Genomic DNA, 15,996 nt, shown 5'->3' with positions numbered 1-15,996 from the left:
CTCCTGACCCTCTCTCTAAGGCTGAGTCCAGACACCCTGCAGAGAAAGCTCATTTCAGCCGCTTGTATTCCCGATCTTGTTCTTTCGGTCACTACCCACAGCTCGTGATCATAGGTGAGGGTTGGAACGTAGATTGACGCTTCAAAATTAAACAACCAATTTAGTTTTTGCACATCTGTCCACCACAATACTTCAGGCTTTTTACAGGCAATTTCATGAAACAACAAGTCTCTGAGGTCATCACAGTTTGTGCAGTACAAAAGAAAATGGGACTTTGTTTCCACTTCATTGAAATCACAGAACTCACAGAGTCTGTTTTCTTCTGGGATATTTTTTAATCGACCGCGACAGCCAGAGGAAGAACACCAGATCTTAATTATGCAACCAAAGATCTTCGTCTTCAAGATAATCAAGACTTTGAAATGATGCTTGATCTGCACACATGTCCTTAGTTTGGTTTAAACAGATCATTTTCAAACCATTTTACTTCATATTTCAACAACAGCTTAACTTTCACAGAGTTAACAATACAGCACAGATTATTCCTGTAGATATACAACATGTCCACCTCTTCAAAAACCCAGTGAAGCTCTTTGTCCATGGAGAGTTATGTATTCTGCTCCAAACGAATACCTTCTTATCTATTCTGTCATCTGACATTTTTATTTGCCGATTCCACAATCGGATCATTCATCATTTTGGCTGTACAGACTCTGGTACCCAACCCATATCTCCCTGTATTCCTGGGATTGAAGCAAAACTATGAACCCCCAGAAAACACCTAATAGCTTTATTTTTTATTTATTTTTATAATAATTGGGGGGGTTTGTCATCAAAACATAAACACAGTCTAGGGATTGTGACAAATAAGCAGGGGTTTAGTGAATCACAGTTAACATGTTAAGTAGAAACATTTGAAACATGAATAGCAAGTGATATAAGTGACAAAAGCATGTCTTACATAACAATAATGCCACTTAAAAAGGTTTAATGTGCATTTTTATGCTTCAGTGGTACATATTTATAATAAAAAATGTGTTTTTAGGACATCACAACAAGACAGGAGACACAAATACAAATGTAAATAAAGAATAAATTGAATCCCACCAGGTTATGACATATTTTAACAGTTATTTTACAGTAAAAGTCTCTTTCTTTGGAGTAAATTTAATTTAAAATACAGCAGAAGTAAGAGAGACTGCTGTCCTCTCGTTCTACCAACTATCGCGAGATTTCCCGGGAAGCGCACTCCAACCAGTCTCCATGTTAGCTTCATGTCAGTTGATGCTTAACTCCTTGTTGGCTGTTTCCTATGAGGATTACAATCAGCTGACTCACATGTAGGTGAGTTTTTGAGTGTTTTAGGACTCCACGGTTGTGTGTTTATCCTTTCTGGTCTGTCCTGGTCGAGGTTTTGTTCCCTGTGTGGTTTTTAAGTCATCAGGGACCTCTTGTGCTAAGCTAAAAACATTAGCTTCCTGGTGAGAGGAGATTTAAAATCAGAGTCTCCTCAAATAAAGTTCCTTTTGATTTATTAATCTTTACATATGATGGGATTTTACAATCAAATGATTCATTAAAAGTTGAAGAAAACACCAAACGTCCACTTTCACCTCCTCGATATTTAAAGAGTGTGATAATGTAACCAATCTTCATTAAATTAACATTAAAGCGCCTTTTCTTCACTATCTTAAACAGTCATCTTTATATAAAATACTTTGATCTTTAATGATTTATGTCACTCCTTTAATATTAAACACTTCTAACGTTATTATCAGGCTCCTCTGTATGAGGTAAAGGTCACCCACATGAAGGAATGAGGAAATAACTTAAATCCACTGACACCTTTCTGTCTCCAGGCGGCAGCAGTGATTTTAAGACAGGTTACAGACAGGACTCAGTCTGATCTCATCTTAATCCACCATGAGCAGAGCACTTTGCAGCATTTAGCAAGTTACAGTGGCAAGGACAAACTTCCTTTAACAGGCAGAAACCTCCAGCAGGACCAGACTCATGTTAGACACACATCTGCTGAGACCGTGTTGGAGAGAGGGATAGAGGGAGATGAAGAGAGAGAGAGATGATAGAGGGGAGACGGATAGTAGTAGTTGAAGGTCAGAATCTATGTTGAGGACCTCGCCCCTTTGTCTCCTGTCCCACTGAAAGAACAGATAAGAGTGTGAGCTCTAGAAACAAGGTTTAAAGGGAATCTAAAGAACCTTAATGAAGTCTTTCTTCTGTGCAAACACCGCTCCGACAACGCCGCCCATTTTGTGTTTGTGTGTAACGTTCAATCATCTTTATTTATAAAGCGTCACATCCCAACAAACGCTCTCCTCAGACTCTTTCCAAACAGAGCAGGTCTAGACCAGACTCTATGTTCTATTATCAACTAAGACCCAACATCAAGGCAGGATCAGATCCAGTCCCATCTTCCAGACAGGACTCAGTCTGATCTCATCTTAATCCACCATGAGCAGAGCACTTTGCAGCATTTAGCAAGTTACAGTGGCAAGGACAAACTTCCTTTAACAGGCAGAAACCTCCAGCAGGACCAGACTCATGTTAGACACACATCTGCTGAGACCGTGTTGGAGAGAGGGATAGAGGGAGATGAAGAGAGAGAGAGAGAGAGAGAGATCCAGAGGGACCTACAAGACAAGGGAGCTCAGGGACTCCAGAAAGGTCTATGGTTAGTAACTTTAATGGGACAGGAAGAGTTAAAGTAAGAGGCAGAGAGAGAGAGGAGAGAGAGGGAAAGACAGGATCCCAGTGTGTCAGTCTAAGCCTATAGCAGCATAACTAAGAGCTGGTCCAAGCCTGATCCAGCTCTAACTATAAGCTTCATCAAAAAGGAAAGTTTGAAGCCTACTCTTAAAAGTAGAGAGGGTGTCTGGCTCCCGGACCCTGACTGGTAGATGATTCCAAAGGAGAGGGGCCTGATAACTGAAGGCTCTACCTCCCATACTACTTTTAGAGACCTTAGGTACGATGAGCAGGGAGGAAAGACAGGATCCCAGTGTGTCAGCCTAAGCCTGTAGCAGCATAACTAAGAACTGGTCTAAGTCTGACTCAGCTCTAACTATAAGCGTTTTAAAGCTAAAGTACTATAAGACAGCTTTATGATAGGGAGCAGTTACAGTCCATCTGGGAGGAGACCCTGGGGTAAACCCAGAGCTCACCAGAGGGATTAAATATCCTGTCTAGCCTGGGAACGCCTCAGGATCCCCCAGGAGGAGCTGGAAAACGTTGGTTTGGAGAGAGGGAGAGGTCTGGGTGGACTTGGCCTGCTGCCACCTCAACCCGACCTCAGATAACCTGAAGAAAGTGGATGAATGGGAGTAACTGTTCTGTGTTGGATCATTTCAAACCTGATTTTGACGCCCCTCGTTGGACCCAGCTGTTCCTCTTTGCTGTTTTCCTTCTCTCTATTTATCTCTCTGCTGTGTTCCCATCATCCCTTTCTTTGTCTAACTGAAGGAACATCACCATGAGGAAGAAGATGAGGAAGAGGAGGGGGGTGGAGTCAGTCCTCTGATGGAGGATGTGGTTGTGCACTACCATCCTGGATCAGCTGTTGGAACCCGCTCTCTGTTAGAGACCACAGAGAAGCTTCTGGAGCCTTTCCCCTGCCGGACTCCTCCGGTCTTCACGCCCTGGTTCCCTCCCACTGCAGACCTCCACCTGCCCATCAGACCGGCCAAACCAGCTCCTGTGATCACCTGCACGGGGGACTTACTCCCCTCTGACAGCAGGCCGCACGCTCACACCACACTAAGTCAGCTACGAGAAGCTGCAGCTGACGGCCCGGTTTCTGAGCAGCCTCATGGAGGGGTCACAGTCAGAACATCAGCTGATCCACGAATACCTGAAGAAAGCGTCTCAGAAACCCCGAACCACCTCCTCCCGTCCTCGCACTTTAACGAACCGGAGACTCAGATCAGCAGGTTGTCTCCGGACGAACACAGACATGTCCTCCCCGTCACGAACTCTCCTCGCAAACGCTCCTGGAGCGTCTTCACGCAGAGAGGAGTCCTGCTGCAGAGCCCACAGTCCCTGTCCAAACCGTTCCATCACGCGGTGTCCAAACACCGGCTCCACCTCCGCCAGAGGGCCAAATGGGTGATCAGTCAGGACAACTGTGGAGGGGCGGAGGACATCGAACAGGTGAGTCTGCAGACATGTTAACAGATCGATAAGGGTTTGTTTGATTTGATTTAATTTATGTCTTAACTTTAAATAAAGTTGTTATTCAAGTTGTAATTTTACTGTTTATTTTCATTTGTTAATTATTTTGTATTTATTTTAGTAATTCATTTGTTTTTTAACTTTTGTTTTTTGTTTTTTTAGTTGTTTTATTTGTATTTTCTTTGCTTTTATTTATTGATTTATTTGTTATTTTATTGTTTATTTTATCTGTTTATAGTTATATTTCAGTTCTTTAATTTACTTTTTTTAATTTTCTTTTACATTTTTAAGTTGTTTTATTTTTATTTTATGTATTTTTATTTAATTGTTATTTTAATGCCTCATTTTATTTGTTTATAATTTATTCATAGTGATTCAATGTAATTAATTTGTTCTTTCCTTTTTTAAATTTGAGGTTGTTTTATTTTAATTTGATGTATTTTAATTTTTTCATTTATAAGTTATTTTATTTTGTAATTCATAAATCAATTCATTTTCTACAATTTTCTTGCCTACATTTTTATTCTTTAAAAAAAATTGTATTACTATACTTTTTTATGTTTTTTTATTTTATGCCTTAGTTTATTTTATTTATTTGTTTTATTGATTAATATTTTTTTAAATCTTAATTGTGTTGAATTTAATATATATATATTTTTTAACTCTTTTGTTCATTTTAATGATCATCAGTTTGATTCAGAGCGTGACAGTACCAGAGTCAGTAAGATTGTTTACTCTCAGGTCTTGAGGCAGATAGTGAAATAGAATTATTTATATGTTTATTAAAATACAAATACTTTTCACATTTGCACAATACAACTTAGACATCCAAATCATAGAAAACAAAGAGGCACTACAAAGCAGCATCATGTTCTCTGCAGGATAACAGAATGTGAAACACTGACACGTTCTCAGGATCTGAATAAATCAGAGGAGGACTGACGGCGTGTTGGAGGCCCTCGTGGATCAGTCAGGCCCTGTTTTCTGTTTTTAAAGTAACAGTTATGAAACGTTCCGCTCCTCGTCCTCCTTCAGGCTCATGGTTTGTGTTCATGATTTAAGAAGCTGCAGAGGATTATGAAACACTCTAAATCATGTAGGTCACACCAACACGAAGAAAAGAACTTCAAACTCATAAAAGAACTTCAATCCTGAAACACTCACACAGAGTCAGTGAAGGTGAGCTCACACAGGGGGGACCTGGTCTCTGTATTGATCCTGTTAAAAGCCTGGGAGCAGAACTCTGATGGATCCTAGTTTATGTTGGCATGCTAACGTCAGCTCAGGGGAAGTAAAGTGAGAGTCCAGCTGAGGCTGATGGGAGTGACGTTAGTGCTGCTGGTTTTAAAGAATAGGACACATTGAAATGTTGACCTGTAGGTGGCGCTGAATCAAATGTCTGAGGAACACTGAAGATTCCTCCAATCATCTCAAGTCAAGTCATTTGTTCGATTCTTTAGTTTTTTGATTTTTAAGTTGTTTTATTTGAATTGTTTTTGCTTTTATTCATTCATTTGTTATTTTATTTGTTTATAATTATTTTAAATTGTTTTATTTTGATTTTGTGTATTTTTATTTTTTTCATTTAATTGTTATTTAATTGTTCCTTTAATTTAATTTAATTTTTGTTATTTAATTGAATTGAATTGCTCTTTTCTATTTTTAAATTTGAAGTCGTTTTATTTTCATTGTATGTATTTTTATTTTCTCATTCATTAGTTATTTTATTTTGTAGTTTCCTCCGATCATCTCGAGGGAAACATGAGTTGTGTCCGGGTCAGACCGCCATGAACGCTGACGGTCTGTTCACCCCGTCTCCTCCCTGCAGGTCTGGCGTTCCCTGAGCCGCCTCGTCCGGACCTCCTCCAGGCTGCCGAGTTGTAACGCCAACATCCAGCGGGAGCAGGCGGAGATCTGGGTGTTCTGTGACGTCCTGCAGGCCGAACAGGTGGGGCGTTTCCTGAAGGAGGAGCTGCAGCTGGCAGGGAGGATCAGCCTGTCGGTGCACAGGCTGGGAAACATCTTCAGCATGTAGATAAAAAACATCAGACGTGTGTAGGAACCAAATACGGCACCGACTCAGGGATTCAAGAAACAAGTTTACACAAGATCACCGATTCTGCAGTTTTAATGTTTGTTAGGTCGAATTGGCTGATGGCTAAAAATGCTTGAAACAGGTCGATTGCTTCAGACGGAGGGCTCTGATGGCTGAAATGTAACCTCTGGATGTCTGGAAGCATCACAGATTGATCCCCACAGATATAGATTTTGGATCAAGAGCAACCAGACTCAGGAGCTGCTTCTGTGCCAGCCGGTTTGAGTATTCGTGTGTTATCAAATAACACACGAATACAGAAATATGAACCGGGTGAGTCAGTGGTAGACGAGCAACTCCGGTGTTTGGGTAATTGTTTGTGTGGGTGGAGTCTGGTGGCTTCACCCATCACCTGTCTGTTTCTGATGCTCTGTTTTGAAGGCGATCGTTGGAGGATGCCATATTGGAAATTCTGAACTCAGCCTAACTTCATCCAAGCTAGTGTGAGGTAAAGAGGCGGGCCTTTAGCCTTTTCACTAACAGCTACAGTGTTCCTGTCTGTCAATCAAGTCAGCCATGCCCTTATTTGGGCAAAAATCCTAAGTGTAATATCTTCAAAAACAACGAGTTACAAAATAATTCACCCCCATACAACGTGTGCCGATAGAGAAATGAGATATCCAGACTACACTTGTTTTTCATACCAGGCTGTAAACATGTTTATTTCTGCTGTAAAGATCGGCTTCTTTGAATGGGTGTGTATGTGGTTTCCGGTGTTTCTGCAGCCAGCCTCTAGTGGATGCTTGAGGAACTGCAGTTTTTAGTACTTCCACAAGTGGCAACCTCTGGTCTGAAAATATGAGTCCAATGTGGAAGTGCTAAAAACTGTAGTTCATTGAGGATCCACTTGAGGCTGGCTCCGGAAGTACCAGAAACCACATACACACCAATTCAAAGAAGCCGATCTTCACAGCAGAAATAAACATGTTCACAGCCTGGATCAAAAAACGAGTGGAGTCTGGAGAGCTCGTTTCTCGAGTACAGGGGGGGGAACTTTTTTCATAACGCAGCAATTTCGAAGATATTTAGATTACGACTTCAATGAGAGGCACAGCTGACATGATTGACAGGCGGGAACACTGTAGCTGTTGGTGAGGAGGCTCAAAGCCCGCCTCTTTACGTCACAATTGCTCAACAGCAGCAATATGGCTGCCGCCGATTGGCCTCAAAACTGCGCTTCAGAAACAGACGGGTGACGTCACGGATACTACCTCCATTCATGATGCATTATACTTCATGTAGAGCCCGGTTTTAAAACAGGAGGTATTTAACTGCATCCCTTTAAAGCTGCTGTGAGGAACTTTTAGCTTGTATTGATTCTGGCGCCCCCTTGTGGACAAAGTGATACCTCTTATCTCTTGTCCTGTACATGCAAAATAATTGTCTTCAGACAATAACCTCATCCTGTTGACTTTTAACATTTAGACTTATCTTACAATGTGATTATTTGTAATGAAAACAGCCAAAAAAAGGGTGTTTCTAAAGCGAGATGTCAATCATCTGTTCTGACACCGACCCCCTCAGAGCAGTTTTAGACATTATAATGACAACAGAGAAAGTATCAGTGTTGTTGTAGATGATCTTGTTTGCTTTTGAGGGTCATAAAGAGGCAGCAGTATCAGTTTCAGTCTGTTTCTCAGCCAGTTAAAAACTCCTCATAGTGCCTTTAATGTTTGACTGACTGCTGATCCACAGGAGAGGGTTTCTCAGGCAGGAGAGTCACCTGATGTGTTTTTATGGTCAGCATCGTACTGACCCAGATTTTCACAACGTACGTGTGCATCAGGACTGTGTATGTTTCTGCACCCCCCCCCCCCCCGAGGGTGAATATTAATGATTATTACAGTAACTTGATGTCTTCCTCAGATTAAGTTCTTCCCCTTAACTGGGGTTATAAGTGGAAGTAGGTCAAAAGACAGAAATCTGTGCAGCACATGAGCAGAAACCAGACGTACGAGTGTGAGAGTCTTTGTTTTGAACATTTTCAACACCAATAATTTATCATATCCACACAGGGCTCCTTAATAAGAGAATAACGGTGGTGAATACACAATGAGCTAACCTATATCCTCTAAAAACAAGTCATTTTTTACATTTAATATTCTGTTTCTTGTCTGCAGAACTGAATATCTCATCAAAGGCGACCTACTTAATTATCAGATCAAAGGCTGGGTGAAAACATCAAACATGTTTGTTCTTCTTCTTCTTCTTCTGTGTATTTATGAATTTGATAAAATGATTGTATTTTACGTGTATTTAATGTTCATCTCTGGTGTAAATAAAGGTTTGATATATTTTATTAGCTGTCTGTGGTGATGGATGGATGATGGATGGCTGGATGGATGGATGATGGATGGATGAAGGATTGATGGATGATGGGTGGGTGTTCAGTTCTGCATGTGATGTGCAGTTTGTTCTGGAAAAGCCTCAGCAGCAGTCACATGATACGGGAGTCACCCTGCTTTTAACTGACACACACACGCACACACACACACACACACGCACACACGCGCACACACACACACACACACAAAAAGAGAGAGACTGACACTATTTTCAGAGACAGTGATGCTTGTGTAAGACCTGAATAAATGGGGACAGACCGAATACAGTGCAACCCCCATCACACACACACACACACACACACACACACACACACACACACACACACACACACACACACACACTCTGTCTCTCTCTTTTGTTGCTATGGTCCCGTCTTGACAGCGCTGCATTGAATCTAGGTTAGCGGATGTGACGTCAGCGCACTGCCTCCCTGCCAAAATGTACTCTGCTGTTATCTCATGAAACCATCCTGAATACAGCACTGGTCACATTTATGAAACAACAGTCTCTCTTTTAAGTCTCTAAAGCTTTGATTCATTTGTTTTGCATCACAATGTGCGATAGACTTATCTTATTTTGAAAGTCAACCGGAACTCACCACGTCTGCCTCTTCAGGTTGTTATATAACATGATTTAGATATTGAAATACGCAGTGAACGTGTTTCTTTTTTCAGAAATACTGGTAGTTATTTATTCACTTTTTAAAAAATCCACTTTTTCCTCCCTTATAACCATGTTATAACCTTTCTAGTGATTTATTCGTGTTTCTTCTGTTTTATTGTGGAGGGTTGTATCGGAAGTGCTGTTCCTAACGGCTAACCTGACTCCAGTTGAACATCAGATATTCAGACGGCTGATCCACGAGAGTCTCTCCCTGGAATAATCCACTTAAATCGGTTTGTTGGAGTTTGGGGAACATTGGGACGTGAAGTTTACCTGCTGATCCAAGATGGCGCCCTCTGTTTGCTCCGCTGGAAGCTTTTATTGGTGAAGAATCTAAAAGGTGAGACGTTAGAGCGACTGGCTCGAGCTAACATGCTAAAGCTAGCGCTGGCATGCATTGTCGTTTCCCGTTTCCTGGAGGAGTAGAGTCCGCCTGAGCTCCGGGTCTGAGCTCCGGGTCTGAGCTCCGGGTCTGAGCTCCGGGTCTGAGCTCCGGGTCTGAGCTCCGGGTCTGAGCTCCGGGTCTGAGCTCCGGGTCTGAGCTCCAGGTCTGAGCTCCAGGTCTGAGCTCCAGGTCTGAGCTCCGGGTCTGAGCTTCATCTATCAGCTTTTATCATCCTATCCTTCAACACATGAAGCAAATACTGACTTAAAGAGTCTGAAACTTTAAAACTGATGGAGTAACGCTCACAGTTAGAAAGTGCTTCATATTCCAGTCTGATCTGTTCCTCCTTCCCTTTAAACCCTCTGCTCAAAGATACTCCTTTGAAAAATGTCATATTTTATTTTCAATCTAATGTAAGTCATTCAAACATTCATGTTTTATTAACATTATCAGTGTTTATAACTCATTATGTCTTTAATAAACATTCGGCTTTATTAATGTAGTGTAGTATAATCTACATTACTTAATAATCACTCCATGTCAACCTGTCACCACTGAACATGTTTAATACTGCCTGGAATCACTGTAACATTGTGTATATCTAAATTGTAATCTAGCTTTATTTTATTTTACTTATTGAAACTTCTTCTTGATGTCTGGGTTGCTGTAACAACTGAATTTCCCCCCTGGGGATCAATAAAGTAATATCTTATCTTATCTTATCTTAATGTATTGATGAGTTTGTCTCTTTAAAAATGATGGATAAATACCAGATCAAATATTAGACACAGCCATTATTTTAATAACCACCTGCCTCTCTTATGTGCATATACAATCCAGTTTTGTCTTTTGGTTCAGTTTCTTGAGTTATTAACTCTTACCTTGTGAGATTGATGGTGAGAACCCTGTTTTTAACTATTACTGCATCAAAATCCCATCAGAAACTGATTATATTGAATTTTATTTAGCTTAAAAGTGGCAAAAATATTAGTTTAAAAAATGTTTGAAGTGTTTAAAAAAAGATAATAAATATTTGGATCAGTTCGGCATAAATTAAAAAACTTTGGATAGCTAAACATGATATTATATTATGTTTAAACATATGTATTTTAAAAAGTCTATTTCTACAAGTGCTTTAAATATCAAAACCAATAGATGGATATTAAACAATTTCAGTTTTCTTTCAATTTACTCCTGTGATCATTATTACTATGTAATAATGATAATAATCTTTATATATATATATATAGCACTTCTCTAAACAAAGTTACAAAGTGCTTCAAAAAACAAGAAATATCAATAAAAAGGAACTTAATTAAATAAAATAGAAATAATTGTAATATTGATGAGGTGAATCTAAAATATAATAATGATAATAATGCTAATTATTATTAAAATGATAACTATAGTAATAATAAAGAGGTGAAAATTAAATTAAATATAAGAGACACTTGATATATCACACTGCTTTGAGTGTCTGACAGACACTGACAGTTTAATACCAGATTTAATATTAATTGAACCTTCATCTTATCTTTATGATGCTTTTATTATAAGCATGTGAGTCTGTGAAAGCCCTGTAGCATATTTTAAGGAAGTTTTAACTCTTAATATTTTGTGTAAATGACGAGAGTTTGGTTGTAAATCTGTTCTAATCTGAAAGTTCATCCTGGATTTACTCCTCACTGGGTGTGATCTGAGTGTAATCTCCTTATAAATAATAAAAAACATGTATTTTAAAATTACAAACACTGTTGAAAATCAGAAACTTAATTTAGAACCTCTCAGCTGTATTGATAAAAATTTAAAAATATAAATTTGTCATTTAATTATGTTACATTTACAAGTATTAAAATGACAAAATAGTCACAGTGTAAATCCTAAGGATGTTAAATACGTAGTGTTCTTTTAGGGGGGCTAAAATGACTAATCACCTGAGGTGGGCTGGTGGAAGATTTAATGTTAAACGTCACATTATTTTCCTACATCTGAAAAATAATTAATATCAAAGATATTTGATTATTGATGATGAATCTTTTCCCCTGTTTTATTAAGATCAGCATGAAGTGATTGCTGCATGTTTGAATTTTTCACTCGCGTGGTTTATAAAATGTCAGATCGACACGCTGACACAGTCAGACGGCGGTTTGAGTCTCTCTCTCTCCATCAGGTCTTCTTTATTGAAACAAAGACCACAAACCGAGATGATCTCACATGTACGGTAAATATTTCAGATTTCATGAGAGCAGAGTTTAATATTAGAAAAGAGGAAGAAATAATAGAATCATGACTCAGTAAATTTAATCCACGTCTGAGGGAGCGTTCGTCATCACTTAGACTTAAATCTACCTAAATAATATATTAATGTAGTTATTTTTAAATGTTTCAAGTATGTGTATGAATCTCTGGATATATAAAGATACACATAACATTTAAATTTTGCTGCTGTTGAGTGGAATTAATCTAAACTAACTCAATGTGTGCTCGACGTACACTGATGAGAAGGTATTTATAGATCTACCTGACCCCCCAACATCAAATGCAGTTCCAAGTGCTTTACAGCGATTAAAGAAATAGAAATAAAGATATATATATAATGACGAGACAAAATATAAATTGATTTAGAAGTTGAGACTGATGCTCAACGATTGTAGTAAAATGTAAATAATTAAAAAAAGGTTAAAAATAGTTGGATAAATAAATAGTGATATAAATAATACAATAGAATAGAATAATATCTAAAGAAATTATGATATAAATGATATGATAAAATATAATATCTAAATAATGAATACAAATAAAATGAACATATATAAATTAATGAATAAATAATTATAATAGATAAAACATAAATAGTTCAGATAATAAAATACCCACCAATAACATTGACAAGTTAAACAATGAAAATTAAAAGTTAAAAATAAATTAGATAAATATGATATTGATATAAATATGAAATAACATTAAAATGATGAAATTATATGAATTTATAAAACCCTACATGAGAGCCAGACTAAATAGATCTCTTTATTTACTTTTGGTTATTTTCAGACTTTAGACTTTTAACTTTATTCATTATATTTTTAAATCATGCATGTTTAAAAAAAAAAATATATATATATATATATATGTATATATTTATTCTGTAGTATTTTATACTTGCTGCATTGTTAATTTGTATTCATTGTTGTTTGTTTTTACCTCTTGGGACAATAAAACACATCTAAAAGAATCTAATCTGACTTGTTTGAAAAGCTGTCATCATAATCTTTAAATCAAAGTTAAAAGAACATGATAGCTTGAGCCTTCCTGTGTTTGAAACTGGAAGCTGAGGCGTTTATCTCTGGTGTCTTCATGTTATAGATTCATAGATCATGTCTGTTCTCCTCTAACATGCAAAGAAAGAATCCTGTCTGAGCTGGAAAAAAGGAAAGAAGGTGATCGGTAGAAAGTAACTAGGATGAAAAATCCTCCTCAGACACTAATAGGTCCTCTATTCATCCTTTTTAAACTCTGCCCTCCTCTCGTCTCACAGGTCGCCTCGTCGCCTCCACAGATGTGGCTGCTACCTCTGCTGAGACTTCTGTTCATGAACGGCGAGGATGCTCTGATTGGACGCCTGTGGCTGGGCCTGGAGGGATGACAGGACTTTAGCAGACATGGAGACAGGAGAGACACACAGCTGGAAACGCCACATTCACATAGTCTAGACTCTCCGCGTTAAATCCACTCAGGACTAAAGAAAAGCTTATTTTTATATTTCCTATCCCGAGCTGTTTTTCTTAATCACTCTAAAGCCATACAGCTGTCAGGAGCAGACGTCAGGATGAGCTCCGAGGGCTTTCAGTACAGAGCGCTGTACGACTACAAGAAGGAGCGGGAAGAGGACATCGACCTTCACGTGGGAGACATGCTGCTGGTCAGTAAAGGGGCGCTGCTGGCGCTCGGCTGCACCAACGGAGCCGAAGAGCGGCCGTCAGAGATCGGCTGGCTGCCCGGCTTCAACGAGACCACACAGGTACGAGTCCAACATCACAACGCCACAACCCCACTACATCATAATGTACGTCACACCTCTGGTTTGAGAGTCTGGTTTGGTTGGGTTATGGTTCAGTTCGGTGTGTTTTTCACCAAACTTCACTAATTTGAATGTTCCTCCAGTAACATTTACATCAACAGGAACAACCAATCTGCATCATGACCCCTCAAACACATTTCTTCAATACCACCGACCAGATGTACTCGTGTGCTGACATTAATACAGATGAAGATCTGTGCAGTAAACATGACATCATGTGATCCATAACAGGCTTCTTCTCACAGTTTTGGTGAGATCTATGCGTCTCTATGCTTCTCACTCTCCCCTCTTTGGCCCACAGGAGAAAGGCGACTTCCCGGGGACGTACGTTGAGTTTGCGGGCAGGAAGAGGATGTCCCCACCCACCCCGAAGCCCCGCCCACCCAGACCGCCGTCTGCAGCGTCAGTGAGGACCGACTCTGAATCTGAGGGTGAGACAGAAACGCTAATACAACACAATCACTTTATAAACAGTGTCTCAGTTAAAGAGTAGAGGTCACGAGGGATCGTCAAAACACGATATTTAAACCGAACTTTCTTAAATTTCTTCAATTATATCACCTTACTGTGTGACATACTTGATTCTGATTGGTCAAAAACCCAACGTGATCACACACGTCACATTAAATCAATCAGACAGGAGTCCGGCATGTTTCACCTCTTCCTGTTGACACTGTGGCAAAAACGTTATTCCACTTCACCAAAACATGGGGGGTATTTTTAAAATGATGATACTTTATCTGGAGAGCAACAAACTTTAGATTGGTGGTTAATGTCCGAGCGTTAAGAAGCAGAGAGAAGAAGAAGAAGAAGAAGAGAGGAAAACAAGCGAGGAGCTGAGAGAAAAAGACGTCTAAGAATTGAAGCAAACAAACACAAACAGCAACACGGTGAGAGCTTTCAGAGAGTAACAGGAAGAGGAGATTATACAGGGGCTGCTGTTACTCTCTACACCTTTTGAAAATGAAGACAGAGAGAACATTCACTTAGTTGAGACCACAGAGACTCAAACAACACCAGTGTCTCTGCAGGTGTCGACAGTAGAGAAGATTTAAATCTAGAAACATCCCAAATCAGGAATCGAATCATCTCGAGGCGGGCCATTAACGACGCCTGATCGCTGCTCTTTGAAAACTCAGAGTGAGCTGTTCCAACCTGAAGACTGTATCAGTGTGACTCAACCATTAGTTTCCTTCTTACCAACTTCACACACACACACACACACACACACACACACACACACACACACACACACACACACACACACACACACACACACACACAAAAGAAACAACTTATGTGAACTTCGGGGTATTTCTCTACTTTATAGAAGGTACAACCACAGGATGGAAAAGACATTACAAAGAAAACCTCAAACACACACAGATGTACTCTGGAACACACACACACACACACACACACACACACACACACACACACACACACACACACACACACACACCACACAGATGCATTCTGGAACACACGCGCACACACATGCACGCACGCACACACACACACACACATACGAATACACATACACACGCGCACACACACACACACACACACATACACACACACACACATACGAATACACATACACACGCACGCACGCACGCACGCACACACACACATACACACACATACACACACACACATACGAATACACAAACGAATACACATACACACACACACATACACATACAAATACACACACACACACACATACACACATACACATACGAATACAGACACACACACACACACACACACATAAACACACACACACATACACACACACACACACACAGATGCATTCTGGAACACACACACGCAGGCACGCACACACACACACACACACATACGAATACACATACACACACACACACAAACACACACACACACATACGAATACACATATGAATACACATACATACGCACACATACACTCGCACACACACACGCACACACACACACACACACACGAATACACAAACGAATACACATACACACATACACACACACATACGAATACACACACACACACACACACACACACACACACACACACACATAAACACACACATAAACACACACACACACACACACACACACACACACACAAAAGAAACAACTTATGTGAACTTTGGGGTATTTCTCTGCTATATAGAAGGTACAACCACAGGATGGAAAAGACATTACAAAGAAAACCTCAAACACACACACGCACGTACACACACA

General features: G+C 39.6%; 2 protein-coding genes across 3 annotated transcripts in view; both read left to right on the top strand.

Moving 5' to 3' along the window:
• The first annotated feature begins 1,224 nt into the window (after window positions 1–1,224).
• On the top strand, window positions 1,225–8,582 carry zgc:101664 (uncharacterized protein LOC450064 homolog). 2 transcript variants are annotated; one of them, XM_034692982.1, is made up of 3 exons: window positions 1,225–1,344; window positions 3,481–4,167; window positions 6,017–8,582. In XM_034692982.1, exons 2-3 carry the CDS (start codon window positions 3,538–3,540, stop codon window positions 6,221–6,223), a joined length of 837 nt encoding a protein of 278 aa, XP_034548873.1. In that variant the 5' UTR covers window positions 1,225–1,344; window positions 3,481–3,537; the 3' UTR covers window positions 6,224–8,582. The 2 variants fall into 2 exon arrangements, with proteins under 2 accessions (XP_034548873.1, XP_034548874.1); XM_034692983.1 differs by having other exon boundaries at window positions 1,225–1,340; window positions 6,017–6,776.
• Window positions 8,583–9,118: 536 nt separating this feature from the next.
• The window catches only part of LOC117819606 (phosphatidylinositol 3-kinase regulatory subunit alpha-like), a 30,208-nt gene continuing 23,330 nt past the window's right edge, over window positions 9,119–15,996 (top strand). Inside the window, exons 1-4 of the mRNA XM_034693059.1 lie at window positions 9,119–9,244; window positions 9,416–9,632; window positions 13,213–13,695; window positions 14,057–14,186. Coding sequence (XP_034548950.1) covers window positions 13,504–13,695; window positions 14,057–14,186 — 322 coding nt within the window. The 5' untranslated portion in view covers window positions 9,119–9,244; window positions 9,416–9,632; window positions 13,213–13,503. The remainder of the gene's footprint in view (window positions 9,245–9,415; window positions 9,633–13,212; window positions 13,696–14,056; window positions 14,187–15,996) is intronic.

Source organism: Notolabrus celidotus, chromosome 9 (genome assembly GCF_009762535.1).
Source record: "Notolabrus celidotus isolate fNotCel1 chromosome 9, fNotCel1.pri, whole genome shotgun sequence".
Taxonomy (NCBI): Eukaryota; Metazoa; Chordata; class Actinopteri; order Labriformes; family Labridae; genus Notolabrus; species Notolabrus celidotus.
The sequence above is the reverse complement of the archived record's forward strand: the minus strand, read 5'-3'. Positions and strand labels throughout refer to the sequence as shown.

Bases quoted from the DNA above. Each gene is read 5' to 3' on its own strand.
- zgc:101664 (XM_034692982.1), top strand. From the start codon at position 3,538: ATGGAGGATGTGGTTGTGCACTACCATCCTGGATCAGCTGTTGGAACC. The intron at 4,168-6,016 runs GTGAGTCTGCAG...TCCTCCCTGCAG, and splicing joins GGGCGGAGGACATCGAACAG to GTCTGGCGTTCCCTGAGCCG.